The 23368-nt window shown below is 36.9% G+C and overlaps 1 protein-coding gene across 1 annotated transcript in view; it reads right to left on the bottom strand.

Moving 5' to 3' along the window:
- Nucleotides 1-851: 851 nt before the first annotated feature.
- The window catches only part of Cers3 (ceramide synthase 3), a 97028-nt gene continuing 74511 nt past the window's right edge, over nt 852-23368 (bottom strand). Inside the window, exon 10 of the mRNA XM_046436042.2 lies at nt 852-3470. Coding sequence (XP_046291998.2) covers nt 3300-3470 — 171 coding nt within the window. The 3' untranslated portion in view covers nt 852-3299. The remainder of the gene's footprint in view (nt 3471-23368) is intronic.

The following is a 23368-nucleotide window of genomic DNA, read 5'->3' as shown; positions in this document are numbered from 1 at the left end:
ACTCCTTTAACTTGTTCTTGTTGGATATTTTGGCCAAAGCAATGAAAAGCTGATGATACACCACACTTATCCATCTTAGTATGAATTTTATATTTGCCTTGCTTGCTTTTCTTCTTCCCTATTTTATTTTATTCTAAACAATTGCATTTACCATCTCTTAGTGTACAAAACTGCCAATAGGAATAAAATCAAGTAGGGTCACACAGAATCCTGACTGCTTTTCAGAAGTACCTAAGGTTCAGCTAAAATGTAGATTTACTTTTCACCCAGAAGTGTTGAATCAAAATGTGCAGCAGGCAATGAACTAGGTATCTATTTTTTAAGTTCCACAGGTAATTCTGATGGAAAGCCAATTGAGCCATCCTTCTAGATCCCATATCAAAATGTGACTGAGAAAATACCTTTAGGATCAATACCCTCTCTTAACACTTCAACAGTTCCTGCACATGGCTCAATGCCATCCTGGTTAGACTGCAGCCTCCAGGCTGGCAGACTGTCTCCACCATGCACAGCCAAGAGGCACTTTCTTAAAAGATTCTTCTTAAATATGTCTGAAGTGCCTGGAAATGAAAATACTCCAGGAAGCCTGAATATCTGAGGGTGACCACCTTGTCAGGCCTGGGGTTTTCAGCTGGGCCCCACCCACCTCCTTTGTTCTGATGTCTGGCATCAGGAGACCAGCAGCCTGAAAATCTACAGCTGGATCCCTTTTCCTCAGTTTCCCTTCAATTCCCCATAGGCCTTTCTGTAGGACTGGCAAACCTTTGTTTCCTGTATGCAGGAAGACCTGTAATTCTCTCTCTCAGAGGCCAAGCAATGTAAATGCCAAATCCATGCAACACCACACACACTAGATTTTGTTTCTGTTTTATTGTAAGTCGTTACCATTACAATATTGATGGCACTGTGGATTACAATTTTAAAAAGTCATCTTGCATAGCCCTGAGCCCTTGTGTCCTGTAGAAAAAGAGGATACCTTTTAAGTTAACTTCAAATGCCCTAAAGGATGTTATAAACCTGTATCTCACTCTTATAATATAGTTTAGTGCTTCCAGCTGTATCAAGAGTTGATATATCAGTTTTAATTTTAACAATCAAATGAGGAAAAACAAACTGGAGGACAGAGAGCAGCAAACAATTTTTTTTACCTTAAAAAGAGATTTGGTATTGAGATAAGACCAGAATAAATCAAGGGGAAAAATACTCTGATAACTGGAAACATAAAAAGTAATCTTAGTGTGACCTTCTTCCCCCAAAATAACAATAATAATATAATATTAATAATAAACCAATAGCCATGCCACAAAGTAAGTGGAGGCAACTTAGATATATAATATCACATTATACAGATAAAGCATATGTTACTGTACTCATAAAAGCAAATATTATGCAGAGAAAAATTGAGGCTTGTTTTTCTGTTCTTTCTACAATTCTTTAACCAAAGATTTTGTTGGGGAAAGAATTCTGAAAGGTTTTTGTATCTGTTTGCCTGTTTTTATTTGGCCTGAAGGTTTTAAAAACATATTTTCATTAAGAACCAAAAGTCTCAAACCTTTTTAGTGAGCATAGTACCCTTTCTCCTCAAATGGCCTTATGGCCTGCATTGGTTGGGGCTGACTTTCATGTGGCTTTACAGTATGAGTCCCTGTGCAATATAGGATGAAGATACAAAAATCTGACCCAATACAAGAGGCTGGGATGTGTGTGAAGAGAAGAGGCATACTGTGCTCAAACTCTTCTTTGGAAAGCTCAGTCTCTCCTGTCAGCAGGACCCTGAGGAGCCTCTGTGGTCACCCCTGACACGCTGCTCAGGACTTGTCCCTTGCGAAGACAAGGCTACAGACTGGAAATATTCAAGTAGTCCCTACTATTCTCCCCTGGAGATGACAGGAGAGCCAGCCACTGACTTACTAGCCCCTATCCATCCTCCCAGAGAGCTGACACTGACTCCAGAGCCTGTCCTTGGACATTTCTCAGGGTTATTTTCTGGCCTTCTGTGTTGTATAGTTTTACTGTTATGTGGTCTGATTGGGTTGGATAGCAGAGAATCAATGTACGGCTTCCTCTTTCTGTTTCCAAGAGTTTTTTGGGGGTCTTGCAGCTCCCACACATGCCACTTTAGAGGTTCAGGCTCCCTGGGTGGTATGGCTCAGTGAGCAACCTGACCTGGGCCCCATTCCCTGGTGAGGCCCCAGATGGACCCTAACAGCCCACAGTGCAGCCCTGCTGGCCAGAAGGGGCCAGGGCAGCACAGGTTAAGTTTCTCTCTTAGACAGGAAAACCGTGAGAAACCAGCAAAAGATAAGAAGGAAACATGCCAAAACTCACTTTCTTGATCCTCTCAGAGGACCTAAGAGAGGTGAATTCCAGGGCAATCTGAGAATTATCCTTATGGAGCTAACAAATAGTTACCAAATCAAGTGGAAGCAGCCCTCTGGGGCTTTGCATTTCCAGGTATCTCAGATGCACTTAAGAGGAATTGTTTAAGAATGTGCTTTTTTGTTCAGTCCCACTCATACCAAGTTTAGTCAGGTTTCTCTCTCCCAAACAGAGCTGGAATCATAGCTCAAAGAGGTTCAATTAGCAATAATACACTGGTGACAGTAAACACTTCCACCTCTATTATTTCATTTGATCTTTACTCCACCCTGTGAAGTCACATTGTAGAGATAAAGCACCTGAGCTTGCAGGTGGCAGGAGGGAACCATGAGCCCTAGACGCCTATCTCCTGGTTTGGTCTTTCTGTCACTGTCCCATTACCATTTCTAGCTCAAGGGAACGGGCCAAGAGCCCCAGAAGCCTATCTCCTTATTTGATCCTTCTGCAACTGTCCCATTGCCACTTCAACTCATCTTTGGGAACTGAGTTGCTCTCTGTGGCCAAACACACCTGAGAAAAATGGGTTTCCTTAGCACTTGTGAAACCATCATGAGGATGGGCAAGGTGGGAAGGTAAAAGGACCAAAACAAAGTGAACTCCTGAAAAAGTTAAAAGTCTCAAGTGTATGAATGAATGCAATTAGAACTGAAACGGTGCTTTGGAGAAATCTTTGAAATTATTGACCAGTGTGAGTTCTAACTGCGATAAAATCCACGGGCATTTGAATATTTAACAATTTAACACAAGTTAACAACATTTTGTTAAACACATCTTAGGATGGAGGGAAGGTGAGAAAGAGGGAAGGGCAGTATCTGGGATCTCTGTGGGTCTTCTTGGCCACAGCCATGGAAAGGGGAGCATTTCCAGCTCCCAGGAGTCCTTGTAGCATGCTGTGCTGTGGGAATGACATGGGCTTCAAGCTAACGACCATGCTGACCATTGGGAATGAGGTGCCTGTCAGCCCCAAGGCCATTCTTCAAACTGTCTCTGTCTTTGTCTTTGGCAGCTTCTTTCTCTCTCTCCTCCTCCTCTTCCTCCTCATCTTCTTCTTCATATTCATCTTCATCATCACTTCTCACATCCTGGATATTCTAGACAAAGGGAAGAATTGGCTGTGAGTGACAGCCTTTCAGGAATAGTCTTGATTGCATATGCAAATGAACAGGCCCAGTTTAGAGGTCTGACTCCCTTTGAGGAAGATCCAATATCCATGCAACCAACGTTCATGGGTCATAAAACAACCCAAATCATGGGTCATAAAACAAACCTTAACAGACTTAAATAATTGATATTATATGAAGTATATTTCCAGACCATAATGAAATTAAAGCTAGATGTCAACACTATTAAAAAAAACACACAGGAAAATCTCATAACATTTGGAAATGAAATTAATAAAAATAAATAATAAATGGGCCAAAGAATGAGCCTTAAATAATATCAGAAAGCATTTTTGAACTAAATGAAAATTAAAATTCAAACAATTTGTCAAGTGTGGCTAAAATAGTGCTCGAAAGCAAAATTTGTAGCATTAATTGTTTATATTGGCAAAGAAGAAATGTCTCAAACAATTTGAGCTTAAACTTTAAGAAACGAGAGAGAGTGAGCAAAATAAACTCAAAGTATTCAAAAGGAAAGAAATGATAAAAACAAAAGAAAGAAACTAAATTGAAAATAAGCAAAATAAGGAAAAACAATAAAACCAGAAGCTGGTTCGTTGAAAAGACCAAAGCATTGATAATTAAATAGCAAATCTGAAAAATAAAAAAAGAGGCAAAGAAAAAATTACCAGAGAAAAAGGGGATATGACTACAGGTACTGCAGACTGTAATTATAACAGAAAGCTATCAACATCTCTATGCGTATTCATTCAACAGCTCAGATGAAATGGATCAAAAACTACAAATGATTAAGACCCAAGATGGAACAGATAACCTGAATATTCATAAAAGTATAAAAAATTGAATTTGTAGTCAAAAACTTTCTGGAAAAGAACAGCACCCAGGTAAATGGTTTCATTGGCAAATTCTATGAAACATGTAAAGAAGAAATAACAATAAATTTTTACGTAAATGAGAATTTTAGCTTTATGGTAGTTGTATTATTTAGATTTGTTAATTTATGCTATAATTAAAATGGGATTCCACAATCATAAAAAAATTTTTACAGTATCTTCTAGATAATAGAAAAGGAGGGAGTGTGTCTCAACTGATCCTATAAGGCCATAATTACGCTGACACCAAAATCAGACAATGACAGTTTAAGACAACTACAGACAAATATCAATTCATATAGCAAAAAGTCCTCAACACCAAAATGGGCAATGCATATAATACTTCATGATGAAGTGGGATTTGTCCCAATAACACAAGGCTGGCTCCAAAATGCAGAAATCACCAATCAGTGTAATCTATCATATTAATAATCTAAAGAAGGTATGTTACATTAATTGATGCAAAAAATGATGTGACCAAATTTTACATACATTTGTGATTTTTTAAATAACCTCTTGGTAAAGAAAGAATGGAAAATAACTTCCTCAATTTTATTTAAGGGTAGCTTCAAAAACTTAGAGCCAATATCATGCTTGTGAATTAGTAAATGCTTTCCCCCTAAGATTAAGAACAATGCAAAAAATGTCCATTTTTACCATTCCTATTCAACAGTGTGTTGCAAGTTTTTGTCATGATAAGAAAATTCATACAGTTTGGAAAGAAAGAAAGAAGTATGTTTATTTGCAGGTATAATCATTATCTGCTGTGATCAATGCGGCCAAACTAGCAGGTTCTGGTGAGGGGCCATGGGATATTGGAAGAAATAAAGAGTCACACACGCAGATCTTGAAGATAAAGCTGGGGTAGGGTGGAGCACTGCTCTCTGATGGAGAAGAGGTCTGAAGAATTACACCAGCAATCTTTATTAAAGATTATGTCTCATTAATCAGATTAAAGACTATGTAAGCATTATTCTTTGTATTCATGAAAGTGACAGAATTAGCAACAGTATGCAGTTATTTCCTCAGTTACATTCTACAGTTGCAATGTGCAATGTCTGGAGCATTGTGCAGCTCTCAAGAAAGTCCATTGTTTAAGGTTTCTAATTTGCTGGCAGATTCAGGAGCAGCAGAATTGGTGAAACATTGTAGCTATCTTAGAAAGGAAGTGTGTGCCTGAGAATAAGGTCAAAGCTGATAAGATTCTCCCAACAGAGTCTCCCCATGGAGAGCACTGCCATAGCAACTGAGCATCCTACAGTTTGCATAGAAACTTTACCAGTCACCAAGCGTGCCACAGCCATGAAGTCATCAGGGACCCCAATCTCAGACACTGGTCTCCCAATCACTGTCACCGCTCTCCACAATTATCTATCTAGAAAATCCTAAGAAATCTACCATAAAATTAGTGAGTTTAGCAAATTTGTAGAATAAAGATCAACACACAGAATCACACATATACACACACACACATACACACACACCACAACCTTTATTACTAAACACTAATATGGTAGGCTAAAAAAATGTCCTCAAAGACTGAATCACTAGAACCTGTGAATATTATCTGATTTGGCAAAGGTTTTGGAGATGTGACAATTATCCTGGATTATCCAGGTGAGCCCCAAATGCCATCGAAAAGATCTTTATAAAATATAGACAGAGGGAATTCCATACATAGAGGAGAGGCAATGTAAAGATAGAGGAAGAGACTGGAATAATGTCATTATAAACCAAAGAAGGTCAGAAAGCCCCAGAAGCTACACAAGGAAAACAGCAGTTTTATACTAGACTGAAGTGAGCACAGCCCTGACAACACCTTGATTCCAGTGCAAGACTGATTATGGATGTCCCACTCCAGAACTCTAAGAGGACACATTCCTGCTGTTGCAAGCACCAGGTCTCTAGTAATTTGTCACAATGGCCATAAATATAATACAATTAGCATGTCCAAATAAAAATTGACATTTAAAAATTCATAACATTTACAATAGTTTCAAAAATGAAATATACATACACCTAACATAGCATTATATGGTCTGAATGTAACATCTACAAAACTCTGATGAAAGAAATCAAAGATCTAAATGATTGTATAAACACATATTCATAGATTGAAAGGCATAATAGCAAAATTACTGATTATTCTCAAATTGATCTATAGGTTCCACAAATTACCAATAAAAGTCCCAGCAGGATTTCTTTTACATACAAACTAGCTAATGCTATAATTAATATGGAGATACCAAGAAAAAAAAAACCTAAAATAGCTAAAGCACTTCTGAAAAGGTGGAATAAAATGGGAGGAGTTATACTATCCAATTTTAAGACATACTATAGTTAACAGTAATCAAGACAGGATAGTATTAACAATGGTATAAACACATAGATCAGTAGAGTGAACCGAATATAGACTCTGGAAATAGATGCACACAGATACAGATGACTTGACAAAGGTTCAAAGCAATTCAATGGAGAAAGAAAGTCTTCCCAACATAACATTTACAATAGTTTCAAAAAATGAAATAGATATACACCTATTTCATCAATTGTTGAAACAATTGGACAACTACAGACAAAAAAGTAAACTTTGATCTAAATGGCATACCTTGTAGAGAAGTAAGCTCAAAATAGACCATAGATCTAAATATAGAATGTAAAACTATCAAACTTTTAGAACACTCAACTTTGGGTTGAGCAATGAGTTCTTAGACATGGCACAAAAGTATAATCCATAAAATAAAAAATTGATAAACTGGATTTCATTAAAAACTTTTGCTCTATCCAGAGAAGGAAAAGATAAGCTACAAATTGGGGAAAAATATTTGTGAATCACATGTCCAACTTGCATGTGCAATAAAGAACTCTCCAAGTTTAACAATAAGAAAACAATATCTTTTTTAATGAGCAAAGGGCATAAAGATAGGTACTTCATAAAACAGAATGCAGGATGACAAGTAAGCATATGAAAAAATGTTCAACCTAATCAGCTATTAAGAAAACACAAATTAAAACCATGATGAGTACAAGCCCATTAGACTAGCTAAAATTAAAAATACTGACAATACCAAGGGCTATCAAGGATGCAGAACAACTAGACCTCTCATGTCTTGCTGGAGGAAATTAAAAATGGTGCACATTCCCTAGAGAACAGTTTGGCAGTGACTCATAAAAGTCAACAAATGTTTACTGTAGTACACATACTTAGGTGTAGATGTTAGCAGACCTACACCTGAGTATATACCCTGGAGAAATAAATATTCATATAAACCAAACATTTATAACAGTTCTATTCATAATTGCAAAAAATGGAAGCAACTCAAATGTCCTTTAAATGGATAAACTATGGTATATCCATATAATGAAACAGTACTTAACCATAAAGAGGAACAAACTATTGACACATAAAAAGTTGAATGGATCTCAAAAGTATAAGTAAAAAAAAAATTAGTCTCCAAAAGTCACCTACTATATGACATACTAACATCATTTACATGACATCTTTGAGAAGATAAAACTATAGGGATGGAAAATAGATAATCAGCAGTGAGGAATTAAGTTATAAGAAAGAGTTATTTTGAATGATGGAACTGTTCTATATCCTGATAATGGCAATGGTTACACAAATATATACATATGTTAAAAATCACAGAATAAAATATATTTTACTGTTGATACTTTTTAAAACAACACTTTAAAAGATTTCTTTTAAAATAGCAAACACAGCCAGGCGTGGTGGCACATGCCTGTAATCCCAGTGGCTCTGGAGGCTGAGCCTGGAGGATCTCAAGTTCAAAGCCAGCCTCAGCAAAAGTGAGGTACTAAACAACTCAGTGAGACCCTGCCTTTAAATAAAATAAAAAATAGGTCTAGGGATGTGGCTCAGTGGTTGAGTGCCCCTGAGTTCAATCCCTGGTACCAAAAAAAAAAAAAAAAAGAAAAGAAAAAGAAAAAAGAAAAAAACACACAATGGTTTCCCCAATAACCATTTGCTAAGTAAGGCATTACTTGGATAGGCATTTTTGCTGTCAGGTATTTTTATTAACGGTAATTATGATGTTTTCTTTATGCAGGGGTTCATTAACTACAGTTTTTAATTAAGAGTTTTATGTTTCTTCCTCTTCTTGCATTGCTTCTCAAAGTATTTTTGCTAGGAAATCTCCTAGAAGGAAAACATTACCCTGAGAAAGGGGTCAGGGATTGGTATAGATTGGCCCTGGTTGTGAAAAATAAAGATGGTATGAATTATTAAAACAAGTAAGAAAATTCTGCAAGTCTAGTGATGGACATGACCCCAGGGTCACCCACTAAGCCAGTTCACAAGCATTTCTATTAAACCCAGTTTAGAATGGGGATGGGAGGAGGAAGGTAGAGGCAGTTTCCTCTCACATCATTTTTCAAGATGACATTCCATAATCATACAACTTATTTTTTCTTTTGTGACAAGCAGATTAAAACTGACCACCTCCCAAGAGTCTCAGGATAAATGTAACCAAATACCTCCTCTGGGTGCAATCTGCACAAAAAAGTGGCTTTTGAAAGAAACCAATATGCACATATTCTACTGGTTTAGTCACAGAAATTTAAACTTCATGGGACTTTTCTCTGTAGGTTCTGTGCTTTTCCACAACACAGGAAGCACCTCAAAATAAACAAACTTCACTGAAAACGTTGAGGAGTAAACTCAAAATCTCCTTATGATGCAACAGAGAAAGATATATTTTCTCTGACATACTGGTAGCTTGGATCTTAGATCCTCATCTAGATGGAATCTTCCAGGACAGGGCCATACTCAGGGAACATCAATGCCCATCAAGCTTCCTATTCCTTTATCAAAATATTTTTGTAGGGAACAAGGAGAAACTTAAAAAGGAACAAAGAACCTAATTTCTTTCCAGAAAGACAAACTGGCATCTATCTACTCATTTCTTTAAGACTTGAGGAGCTGCTTTAGCGATGAAAGAAACCAGTCCTTAAGAGTGCCACCCTGTCTCCTCCCAGCCACATCTTCTACACCTTCATCTCTAAGAAGAGGCCCTAGATTGTCTGGTGCATTTTGAGACTTTATGGCATCTTCATGGTTGCCAAGGTTGTTGGGAGCACTACCGACTTTTAGTGAGGAGAAGCTAGAGAAGCCAACATCCTTCAAATATACATCACATTCACATGTCCCACCAGACATACGAGCAGGTGAAAACCCTGCTCAGGACTAGAATCAAACACCATTTTACATCCAACTATAGTAACTGTTGCATGGCTTTAATATATTGTCTTCTCTGGGTTTCACATCTGCAGATTCAACCCACTGAGGACCAAAAATCAAGGAAAAGAAACTGCCTCTGTACTGAACTTGTATAAATTTTTAATTTCATAATTCCCTAAACAATACATTATAGCAACTGTTTACATAGTGCTTACATTGAACTAGGTATTTTAAGTCATTTAGAAATGATTTAAAGTATACAGGAGGATATGCATAGGTTCTATGCAAATACTACATCATTTTATATAACATCTGCAGATTTTGGTATCCTGGAGTAGGGGGTTGTCCTAGGACCAATCTCCTATGGATTTGGAAAAACAAATGTGTTCTGAATTTTCCAGGCATGAAACTATGTATATAAATCAAAGAAAGAATATAATTTGTTTTGTTCTGAACTCCTCAATTCCAGAAAACCATGTCACTGATGGCAACACTACCAATGACATTCGAGTCACCTGTATCAACCCATACTCATAGCTTGCCCATTGGTATAATTCTATAGATACAATCACTGTCGGCTTTATTATGCTCTCTACTATAATCATGCACACATTTTATGTACAAAATGTATATTTTACCAGAAAACCCTTCCATTTTATCTCTTTTTTAATGACAATTGGGCATTATATTATTTTTTTGAAATTACATTTCTAGGTAAATTATATTACCTAGGAATTTAATATCAGGCTAGTGAAGGGTTATGGGTATGGCAGGGTTGAAAGCCACTGCCTTCCATGATGAACCAAACTCAGAAAGGAGCCCTATGGATTTCCTGGCAGTAAGAGTTTGTTGGGTGGACATGTAGTTGGCTGCATGTTATGCAAGGTTGAATAATATAGATTAGACAGTGTGTGTAATCCAAATATAAATCAAAACTTATTTTAAATTCAATTTTATCTTAAATATGTCATTTTTTATTTCTTACATGACAATAGTGGAATGCATTACAATCATAATTATCCATTTTTAATATAAAAATAACAGCAAAGATACTTAGAGGGCTTACTATGGGCCAGTCACTGAACTAAGAAGTCACTATAAGCAATAACGTTTTCTCATCACAACCACAGGACACAGGAAGCATTCTCTACTTTAAAAGAGAGAAAACTGAGGCTGGGAGGGGTTCAGTAACTTTTACAAGGCATACAGAGTGAAAACAGTCCTTTGCAGACCCCTGCTGGAGAAGGCTGTGCAAAATACTTGAAAAGACAGGGCCCCCAGGAGACACACACACCCCAGTTCTCACTGAGGTCAGTTCTCCATATAAGAAATTGCCCTCTCTTTTCCTCCTGACCTGAGCACCAGCTGGCTCACCACCTCTTCTCTCCCCTATTCTGACCTTGCCTTTGATGCCATCAGGACTGGCCTGAAATAATGAAGCTCATCCCTAATGATTTTTACTAAGTGAAACAGACACTGACATATTCTATTGTAGTTCATTTAAAATTGAAGGTCAAAATCTAAGTGGTGAACTTGGCAACCTATTAATGATTTATAACCCACCATTTGAAAAACACGGGGTAAAGTATTCTAGACATATCAGCTGAAATAAGAAAAGCTTAATAAAAGGTGGAGACCATATGTTCTATAAAAAATATTTGTGGGCTGGGGTTGTGGCTCAGCAGTAGAGCACTTGCCTAGCATGTGTGAGGCCGTGGGTTCGATCCTCAGCACCACATAAAAATAAATAAATGAAATAAAGGTATTGTTTCCATCTACAATTAAAAAATAAATATTAAAAAATTTGTGTATCCTGCAAGAAAAGAAACAAACCAATTTATAAAACCTTTCCAGCAATTAAAACACTTAATATAAAGCAAAACCAAATCAAATGTGCTCTAGGGGAACGAGGAATGTACATACTTGCTAAAGATCAAGCCACAGAGGTTTCTGGGACTCTACCGGTCTGCTTTGATTGAGTGCCAACACTTTTCTTACATGACCAGCATGAGTCCCATTCTTGGAATCAACCAGCCTCTTTTATTTTATTACCCTTCCACTTGTTGTACACCAACACTCCCTACTGGGTGTTGTTACAGGGCTGCTAGAATTTACCAGGTTACCAGGTTTTGTTTCTGGGGTATTAGAACTCTTCTGATACAAATTATTGACTCTGAACCCTCCCACAAATCATTAATGGCCCCAAACTTTACATGCATAAAGAAAGATCCAAACCTTCTTTGAATAGTGGAGGGGTGGTCCTAGGTTTCAGCAGCCAAAGGACTGTGGTAACTGCACAGTTCTCATTTGCCAAGGCACAGGGCAGCACACCTGCTAATTTTCTGCCAGACCCAGCTTCCCCCTGGTGAAGGCTTAGCAGTCACCATTTAAGAGAGCATATTACCATTCTGATCACTTTAGATAATTTGCTTTCTAGAACTAGCTAACATAACTACTATTCATTCAACTGAGTTTTCTCCAAAAAAGCTCTGGGTCCTCTTGGATAAATTACTAACAGTACTATTTATTTCATAATTGAAGGTGGAAGAATGTAATTTTTGCAAGGTCTTTCAAGAGTTTTAAGAGTTTTTGCCCCGTGGTTTTATAAAGACCAGAAGCTATCTGAGGCATTCATGATTTCTCTTTAGCATTACTTAATGAAAACCTGAAGTAATCATGTAACTGCTTACGGTATCTGTTTGTTTCATTATATATAGATGAATAATTTGTTTTTAAAGTCCTGTTTGAATCATGAGTTTCCCTTCTGTGTTTCAAAAGACTTGCAGCTAATCTAAGAAACTGGTGACATTAATGTGCATGTATGTATCTAAACACCCACACATTTGTGATTTAAATGGGAGAAATCTTGCTAATCTATATGCCACAGAAGAGCAAAATTTTATCTAAATTGATACTGCATAAACTTTTTTATAAGGCATAGGAAGCGCATGATTTTTTTTTGTTTGCCCATACAATTGGTAATGGATGGTAACTTAATAAATTTGTGTGATATAAAAGTAGTGTATCATGTTCCACCACTTGATGTTATCCCTTCCCTTTTCTGCAAAGGTACTATTGGCTGGAAGAAAAACATTTTGGGTAGCTTTATATGACAATAGTCTTTCCCTATATAGTTTTTCTATAAAAACTGGTTTTGTAATCATGAGTGGTAAAGGGCAGGTCAAATCAAGGTGGATGAATCTTAAATTGAATAAACCTGCCTGCCATCGCTGTTCCTTCAACTGAGTGCTGCACATCATGGGCTCTGTCTGTGAGAGAAAAATCCCGGTGCTTGGTGTCCTTGCATGACATGGAGTTTTGCATGTAGATCGATTTAAAATGTACCTCTTTTTTACATAATTTGCATAATTTTAAAAGATAATGTTGCCAAACTTTGGAAATGTTAATGTTCAAACTGAAAATCTCCACTACATGTAACTTTCTTCCTCTGGATCAGTACGTGGCTTACAATCCCAGCCAGTGGTTTGATCTGTTCCAGTGTCAACTGCCATGTGCTCTGCTTCAAGGGGGAACTAGTGTTTTGTGAATTTTTTGTACATAATTATTTGTTACCGATATTTTAGCAAATGCTTTCTATTTCTCTTGCTTGTGCATATCTTGGCTGGCGTTATAGAAAAATAGTGCAAACATTATTTCCTTACTCGGGAATGAGGGGTTTTCTTTCCCTTTTTTTTTTCCTTCCTCTTTTTTAGTTTGTGTGAAGGGTGGGCAAGGGAGGGGGTGGTTTATGTTGAATGTTTAGTTTTTCTTCTGCATGATACGTCATGTTGTGGGATCTTTAGAAAACTTCATACTGTATGAATAAGAAAATAAAATATTTGAAACTTGAAAAAAAAAAAAAAGTTTTTGCCCCAATGGTTCCTCTTTGGTCACATAAAAGGACAGTGAAAAGCATGAACAGCAAGTCAGTGACTTGGTGGAGACCTTGTTACTGGTCCTAACAGGTCTTGGAGCCCTCATATCACTAAACAGGAATGCTCTTGGAAAATGCTGTTCATGTGGTATACCTCATGGGCAGAGGAGAACTGCCTTCAGAGGAAAAGCTGGAAATTAGTCACCATGAAGGATACCCTCTGTCAATGACAGAACATCCCACAACTAGCAGAAACAGAACATCCTGAATTTGGAACCAAAATGATTTAACCTTATTAAACTCTTGTAAAAGACAAAATTGTCTTATGTAAGGCACATTTCTGGGGAGGGGCATGGAGATGAACCGTCTCACATCCAAAGGCTCACTCAGCCCTAAAGCATGTAAATATCTAGTTTTCCCAGAATCACTGTTGAAAAAATTTGTTCTCTCCCCACTGAATGATCTTGGCACCCTTATCAAAAACCATTTGACAGTCTTGTGAGGGTATACTTCTGGGCTCTCTGGTCAGTCTGTCTGTCTTTATAGCAATACCACACTGCTTTGTAACTGTAACTTTACAGTAAGTTTGGAAATCAGGAAGTCTATGTCTTTCAACTTTGTTCTTCTTTGTCAAGATTATTTTGGCTGTTAAGGGTGCCTAAAATCTTTTAAATCCTGTGGTATTTAAGTCTATATTGCTTAAAATATGACCTTAAAAGTTGCCTATTCATAGTTCCCTGATTTGTGGAAGATAAAATAAAGCCAATTTTTGTGACAGGTCCAATGTATACAGAATGCCTCCTCTTAAATTTCAGAGCCAGACACAAAATCTTTCTTTTATACTGTCCCAACTCACCAATGTAAAATAGAATGTGTTTTATCTTGATGTATTAAATAATAAATAATATTTATTATTAAATCAAAATAAAATAATTTAATTTTAGTTATAATTTAATTATCTTATTATGGCATTATAATTTATTATTTAATTTATTTCTATTCCTTAGGAAATTCTTTCATTTTGCTAAGACTTTTTTTTTATTGGTTGTTCAAAACATTACAAAGCTCTTGACATATCATATTTCATACATTTGATTCAAGTGGGTTATGAACTCCCATTTTTACCCCGTATACAGATTGCAGAATCACATCAGTTACACATCCACGTTTTTACATATTGCCATACTAGTGACTGTTGTAAAATGAGCTTACGCATGCATTGGCACATGCCTGTAATCCCAGCTACTTGGAAAGATTACAAATTTGAAGCCAACCTGGGCAACTTAGAGAGACCCTGCCTGTCTCAAAATAAAAATTAAAAGGGGTAGGGGATATAGCTCAGTGATATGTCACTTTCCTAGCATGTGTGAGGCTCTGGGTTCAATTCTCAGCACTAGGGGGTGAAGGGGGAGAAAAAGCATTTCTAAGAGAAAAAGCAAGTTTTAGAGCTAGACAGACTCTAGAGGGTATCTGGTGTGACATCTCCATCTTAGTCCTGTGAAATTGAAATGCTGTACCCGTTTAAGAGATCTTCATTTCTCTCTCTCCTCAGCCCCTGACAATCACCATTCTGCTTTCTGTCTCTACAATTTTAACTACTCTAGATACCTCGTATAAGTGGAATCATACAGTATGTCTTCTTAAGCTTATTTCACTTAGCACATTATCCTCAAGTTTTATCCAGGGTGTATCATGTGTCAGAATTTGTTTTTCAAGGGTAAAAATAATATTTCTTTGTATTATATATCACATTTTACTCAATCATTCATTCATCAATGGACACTTAGGTTGCTTCCATGTTTTAGCTATTGTGAATTAATGCTGTGTAGAGATATCTACTTTTAATTATTTTAGATATATACCCAAAAATGGAATAGCCAATTATGTGGTAAGTCTATATTTAATTTTTTGAGGAATCACCAGAAGTTTTCCACAGTGGTTTACTATTTTAAAGTTCCACCAGCGCTTATTATCTTCTGGTTTTGATAGTCACCATCCTAATAATGTGAGGTGGTATCTCATCGTGGTTTTCATTTGCATTTCCCTGATGAATAATTATACTGAGCATCTCCTCATGTGCTTTTGCTCATTTATATATCTTCTTTGAAGAAAGGTCTCTTAAGTCTTTTGCCTATTTTGAATCACGTTTTTATTTTACTTTTGTATTGTTTTGAGTTTTAGTTCTCTTTATACTCCGGATAGTAATCCTTTATCAAATAAATTATTTGCAAATACTTCCCCATTTTATGGATTACCTTTTTTTTCTGTTGATAGTCTTTTGATGTCCTAAGTTAAAAAATAATTTTATAGAGTTCAATTTGCCTAACATAGTTTGGCAGCATCTAGTGAATTAGACCTGGCAATTCCACTTAAAGAGAAATTTCCACCCATGTTCACAAGGAGACATTTATCAACATGAGTAATTATAAAGAGGAAAAAAATCAAGCTGCATGATTATATATACTAGGTCATACCATTTGTGTAAAGTTTTAAAATACAGGAAACAATAATATGTATAGCTACGCTCAAACATGATAAATGTGTAAAAGCATGAGTGGAAGAACACAAGTTTTAAGGAGTGGTCACCTCTAGAGAGAAAAAGAGGGAGAATGGGGAATAGGAAGAGTTAGAATGTACTGTAATAGACCACTTGTCTTCACTAGCTTCTTATAGGCAATTTCATTTAGTATATAGTAGGCATGCAGTAGGTACTTGTTCAGTCAGTGAGTGAGTGGTGAGTGGGTTTGAGTGAATGAATGAACCTATACCACAGCATTAATTAAATATCATCTAAATGTAGATGACTTCCAAATTTAAATCCCCAGTATGAACCTGTCCTCCTGGCTTCAAACTCAAAAAATCAAGAGTTAGCCAATCTCTCAGTTCTCTAACAGTCTTATCAGATGCTGGTCTCCTCCACTTATACTACAGTTCTCTCTGATCTTTCATCTTTCAGCAAATGAAACCACCATTCACTTAGTTGGTTGCTCACAGAAAAAACCTAAAAATCTTTCTCTTACAGGAGATTTCATTTTCCAGCCTATTGCACTCAGCTGAATTCTTTGATACAGGCCCCTGCACTTCTCAGTTCTCCAAAAGTTGTCTTAGCTATTTCTAAGCTATGTCAAATCTTGTGGGCCAGACTCCAAATTCTGAGCTGGTGTGGCCTGCAATCCCAGAGTAAGCAGGCACAGCAGTCCACTGAGCTGTGCAGCACAGGCTGGCCCTCTGAGACACAGCTGCACATGTCTTAGTCTCCAAATACCTCCTATAGACCAGCAGTCCCCTGAAGCAGGGTTTGTGGCAGCCACTTCAGACAATTCCTGTTGGACAGTGCCACTTCTCTGTCTTAGAGGAGCAAGATTGCTATTGTTGATAAGATTTCTGAAAATTCAAAAAGTATCACTCCTGCCCCTCTCTAGGGATAGACAAAATATTATTTGTTCTTAGACAATTTCAGTCCACCAGCTCAGCTTCTAAAGGAAATGCACCAACTTATCATGAACTGAACCACAGTGGAGTGGTCATTTAAGAGGCTATTCTACACCACAGATTTCCAAATGATGTGCCATGGAAAGGTTAAAAGGTGTGCTGAGATATTGATCCCTTCAGTCCTTGAGGTGCCTCTGTCTTAGCTCTTGAAGCGACCAGAGCCCCAGGTGCCTAGAGTCACACTGATCACCCCTCCTGCTTTGAGTCCCACCTAGGTTCACCCTTATGTACGGTACAAACATCAATCTCAGAAATGATGAAGGTTGGGAAATACCGTCTTAGAGTCTAACTTCAAAGCTGAATGGAAATTTTTCAACAAGTAGAAACCTTGTCTCATTTTTTTCTGTTAAGAAGTCCTTATAAGTGTGAAGGCTTGAACTAGATGCAAGAGGCTGGGTAACTCAAAGGTGGATCCAGTGGTTCCTACAGAGAGAAATGGGTGTGTGCTGAGGTATGGGTAAGAGTGGTTGCTACCAGCATGTGATCAGCTTTGCTGAGTTAGACCCAGTGAGATGTGACCAGAAGCTTGGATCTTTGACTTTCAGCCTCAAAAACTGCGAGCTAAATAAACCTCTTTGCTCTATTAAGGACCCAGTCTGAAGTATTTGTTATTTCCTTCAATTCACTACCACATGACAGAGCATGGAAATCTCTCACCAACCTGCATGTACAAAAAATATAATACAACTAACATCACTCAATTATTATATGACTCTTTACCATGTTAACACACACACACACACACACACACAAAGTTTCAACTCAAATCCTGATGTCTATGCTTTGGGACTTATTTTTTACATAATTTAAAAATGTATTTTAGGATTCCAGAAGAAAAACGTTTTTATTAATTATATGTGGTTTGCCTATTAGTTAAGGTAAGTGTCTGGGCTTGGTCTATATTCCTCAAAAACGAATGCAAGCAACAACAACAACAAAACTAACCTAGGCATATATTCACAATAGAATATTACTCAGCAATAAAAGACAATAAAATCATGGCATTTGCAGGTAGATGGATGGAGTTAGAGAAGATAATGCTAAGTGAAGTTAGCCATTCCCAAAAAACCAAATGCCAAATGTTTCTTTGATTTAAGGAAGCTGATACATAGTGGGATAAGGGCGGGATCATGGGAGGAACAGACCAACTCTAGATAGGGCAGAGGGATTGGAGGGGAAGAGAGGAGGCATGGGGTTATTAATGGTAGTGGAAAATGATGGTCATTATTATCCAAAGTACAGGTATGAAGACATGAATTGGTGTGAATATACTAAGTATGCAACCAGAGATATGAAAAATTGAGTTCTGTATATGTAATAAGAATTGTGATGCATTCCGCTGTCATATATATATATGTGTGTGTGTGTGTGTGTATATACACATATATATATAAAAACACTAACCTAGACTATGAGAAAAAATATATACTAATGCTCAGAGGATAAAATGCTCACTCCTAGTAAATGAATAATCTCTGCTCACTGTACTTCCACATATCTCTGGGAATAACATCTGAAACTATGTCTTCAATAAAACTGTAGTTGTATATTTGAAATGCTGTAACTAAACTCTCTGATCAAGAATCTGTAGCTTTGCTGTAATGTCAAAAGCCCAGGAGGTTGTGAATGACTCATAATGTCCCACAGCTTTGTGAATGACTCCATGTCTAAATCCATACTTGGCAGTAAAACAAAGAGCAATATAATAAGCATTTTACACCATTTTGAAAGCAAATGTTTAACTTTCACTGTATTAAAAAAAAAAGAAGAAGCACATTCACTCAGAGTTTAATTTTCTGACTAGCAAAATACATTCCTTTGTGCTATATTAGTTCTTATTATCCAAGTTGACGAGGTCACAGAACAAAACAATTGAGTTTTTTTTCCTCCTTAAAGGAGATGCATTAAATATAAATTGAGTTCTTGAAACCTGGCTACATACGGACATTTTCCTTTCAGTAATGTGGAATATAAATTTTCTAGATCAATGCTTCTCAAACTTTAATGTGCACATGAGCCAGCTATGATTCTTTATGAACTGTAGATTCTCAGTGAGAAGGTGGCTAATGGGGCCCTAGATGATGTATTTTTAACAGTCTCTGGGCAATACACAGGCTGGTTGTCACAGACCACTCTCTGGTCAGCCAGGCTACTTGCAGGGCCATAAGCCTCTAGATCGCTGCTGTTGGTGAAAAGGAAAAGTTGAAGCAGAATCACACACCTGGGTCTCTTTCAAGTTCTAGAATTCCATCATTTCAAATTGATTTCCTTAGTCTATTTCATGACTACATTTCAGTCCAGAAAGGCAATATAAAATTAGAAGTGTATTTCATCTTACAAAAATAAATGGTTATTTAAAAATAATTAATAAATCATGATTAATTTGAATCATGTTCTTAGTTCTCCAGGAACACATAAAATTTAAAGAATTCTGGTTTTCTACTAAGCAAAGAATCCAAACGCGCTTATTTCAACAGACTAAATTTTCATTTATGAAGTTTTTCTTAGCAGAGAACGCCACTGTGACATGAGAATCTACTACTTCTGTTAAAATTTGCAAGAGGAGAATGTTGATATGTTGGCTAAGTTTATAAAGATGGGGCAAAATTCAGATATCGCTGGTTTTTAGGAAGTGAACCCAGTAAATGGAGACATCCATGTACACTTTTCCAGTGATGGAGAGGACACACACAGCTTATTTTTTCTACTTAACTGAGTGAATCTCAAATTAGATTCACTTTGGGTGGGAAAGAAGACTGTCAAAAATTTCAGTTTGGTTCCTACCTCATAGATTTTGATTGAAGTGGTCTGATTGGGACCAGACTGTGAGTACTTTCCTGCCAAATACCAAAAGGTCATTCTAGAAAGTTGTATCCAACATAGCCAGTAAGTAGTAGGTTGATCTCAAGTAAAAATATGGAATCTGGAAGATCTCAGGATATGAGCAATGTACCTTATTCTATATAAGCCTTAACTATGAATATAATCCTCTCCTGATTAAAAAATACATCAGGCAAAATAATAATGACTTTTTAATGAGCTGGCTTATATAGAATTCTCCTAATTTTCTTTAATAGGCCTTTTAAATGAAGGTCCTCAAAAACATTAAAGTCCCTGTAACCAAATGTCATGCTTTCAAACAAAAGTCTCAGATGATAACCTGATCAAGCAACAGGAAATTTAACAAGAAGGAAATTATCCTCCAACAAGAGGAGAAAATCACCAACACCACACAATCCCCAAACAGAGGAAAGTGTTGTGAAAAGGAGTTAAAGGTTTTAATCAATCAAGCTAAATATGAATTAACAGCATAATATGAATATCAGCAACTATATACAAAAGTAGGTTGCATCAATGGACATGGAGTTGTCAGAAAAACAGACCTAACAGACTCGCTTGACTTTGCATTTATCAGACCATATCTCAAAAACTGTTTAGTTCCAATACAACAGTTATAGGATCTGATTTGTCTCTGAAGAGTAACAGGATCTGGTTGGTCTTTGAATAGTGACCATGTAGTTCTGTTCTGCTCTGGGGAGCCCTCCAAAACTGGGACATGGTCAACATCATTTGTGAAGTACGTGGTAAGATACCTGTCTTTAAAAAAACTTCAAACACCCAAGTTTGCAAATTATTTATTTGAGGGCTTCTGAAGTTGAAGAACATTGGTGGTAGCCTAATTCTAAATTTCCCCCGGAAACTCCAAGAACAACTGTAGAATCACCTTGGACACATGACTTCAGCTTTCCTTGAAAACAGAGAACACTGTTCAAAGAATTTATAAGAAGAAGAAAAATATATACACATTCCAATTCCAGCTTGTGGCTGGAAAAGTGGGGAAGGGAGGCTGGAAGGACCCTATGGACATGGGTAGGGTGAGAGGGCAGGACTTGGGAAGCACAGACAGCATCATCACCTCAGAAAGAGAAAGGGAAGCCGTAAATGCCACATGAGACCCTGGTAGTTCATAGCCCTTGCTACTTAAAAGGGGGCCCAGACTCTATGAGTCAGCAAGTGGTAGCCTTGAAGGAGCAGAGCTCAAGAGGGTAATCAAGTACATCTAATATATCATTAAAATAAATGTTGCCTGTTATTATTTTTAAATGTCACTATTAGATAATTTTTAAAATGTACATGGCTTGCGTTATATTTCATTGGACAGCACTAGCCTAGGGGGAAAAATCAGAAAAAAAGAAGGAGCCACCTAGCTATTAGACTTGATTGAACATTGGAGCAGCCTGTCTCAGGAAGTATATTAACTATTGTTATTTAGAAAATATAATACTATGACTTCTGCTTCTGGCCAGGATGGAAAAATATTGATAGACTTCCCGAATACCTTAAACAACTAGGAAACTACGTACTATATATATAACAATGGGTTTTATATACTGTTCAGAAAGCAGTTAGGGACTGTGATTCCTGAGAAAAGGAAAATGAAGAATGACAGTCCTATAATTACGCCAGTGTACTGAAAGAACCCAAATAGACCAGTGGTGCCACTGAGTTGAGGAAACTGAGACTGGGATTATCAAAGTTAAAGAAGCCAGAATTTATGGGGCAAAATACTGGGAAGAAGGAAAAAGAAAGCCATGGAGAGAGGGAGAGAGCATGAACCAGAGATTGTAGTGGGTTCTCTTCAGTCTTTAGCTGAGTACTGATCTGTGAAAAGTATGAAGAAACTACTTGAGGGCAGAAAACAAATGACCCAAAAGACATGCACAGAACAATCCCCAGAGCTCATACTGGGTTGGCCACTTGTTGTTGTCTTGTCAATGTCTAGAGTAAAAAGAATTCTTACTACATGGGCAATTGGGAGAATGTTAAGAAAGACTAAAGACTATTTTGCTTTCATCTTAACAGAACTTAAAAGAAAGCCATACAAAGAACAACTTTACTAAAGTAATTTAACTACATACAAAAGCAAAATCCAACACTATTTAAACGAACATAACACAATCCAGCATTCAACAATGTAAAATTCAAAATGTCTGGCACCCAACAGGAAATTACAAAATTTGCAAGGAAGTTGGAAAACATGGCCCATACCTAGGAAAAAATTAACTAACATAAATAGACCCAGAAATACCAAACATGATAGAATTTTTACAAATATATTAAAATAGCTATTGTAAATATGCTTTATATATTCAAAGAGGTAGAGAAAATTTGAAACATAATAAGGACAGAAATGAAAGATTTAAAAAGACCAAAATGAAATTTATAGAGATAAAATATTTGAAATAAAATATTATACTGAAAACAAATAGAATGTCAATGACTTGTAGGCCAATACAAATGGTAATTGAAGTTTCAGAAGAGGATAAGAGAATACAGAAGAAACTTTTAAAAACTTGCTTAAATTTGAATTCAATAAAAGCCATAAATCCATAGTTTCAAGAAGCTCAACAAACCCTAGCCACAATAAACAAAAAGAAAAATACACAAGGACACATCATAGTCAAATTGCTAGAACCAATGTTGCAGAGAAAACTCACAAAAGCAGCCAGAGGATAAAGATAAGAAGTTAACAGACATCTCACCAACAGCAGATTAACAGCTTTGAAGTACTGCAAGAAGAAACAGACAGAAGGAGAGAAAGGAAGGAATGATGGAAGGGAGACTAATGTGATATTCTAAACCCAGCAAAACCACATTTTTTAAATGAAGGAAAAAATACTTTCAGAAAAACAAAGCTAGTAAAATTAATTGCCAGAAAACCTGTGGTACAAGAAATGTGTGTTTTCATGGGAGAAAAGGACAGGAGAAAAATAATACCAGATAGACACTTACACAAGAAATGAAGACAGGCTGAAGTAAATCTGTAGGCAAATATAAAAAACATTACATTTTTTACCACCTTAGAAAATAAGAGGAGAACATGATTTACCCACACAGATAGGAAATGGACATATATACATAGAGGCAATGGTTCCCATGAAGACAACTTCTTCCAGTGGGCATTTGACAAGTGGACACAGTTTTGGTTGTCACAACCAGTGTGAATGCTACTGTCATCTAGTGGGCATCCTACAATGAACAGGACAGTCCTAACAATAAAAGATCATCCATCCTCAAGTGTCACCAGGGCCCTGAGCTAGAGGCAGGCCTGCAGAGTTAAAGGCTGCCTCAAAGAAGGGAGGCTCAGCCTGACTGCTAAGATACAGTCTCTGTGGAGACCAAAGACCAGGAGGGCTACTGTCTCCATGGTGACTAAAAAGAGCAGAGGAGGGGCTGGGATTGTGGCTCAGCGGCAGAGTGCTTGCCTCGAATGGATGAGGCACTGGGTATGATCCTCAGTACCACATACAAATAAATAAATAAATAAAGGTATTGTGTCCATCTACAGCTAAAAATAAAAATAAAAAAAAACCAGATGAAGCAGTGAATGCAGCACTTGCAACACTCGTCTCCCTAAACCTTCTGT

Source organism: Marmota monax, unplaced genomic scaffold (genome assembly GCF_021218885.2).
Source record: "Marmota monax isolate L192 unplaced genomic scaffold, Marmota_monax_Labrador192_F-V1.1 WCK01_AAM20220418_F8-fsc00005, whole genome shotgun sequence".
NCBI lineage: Eukaryota > Metazoa > Chordata > Mammalia > Rodentia > Sciuridae > Marmota > Marmota monax.
This window is presented reverse-complemented; position numbering and strand designations above follow the sequence as displayed.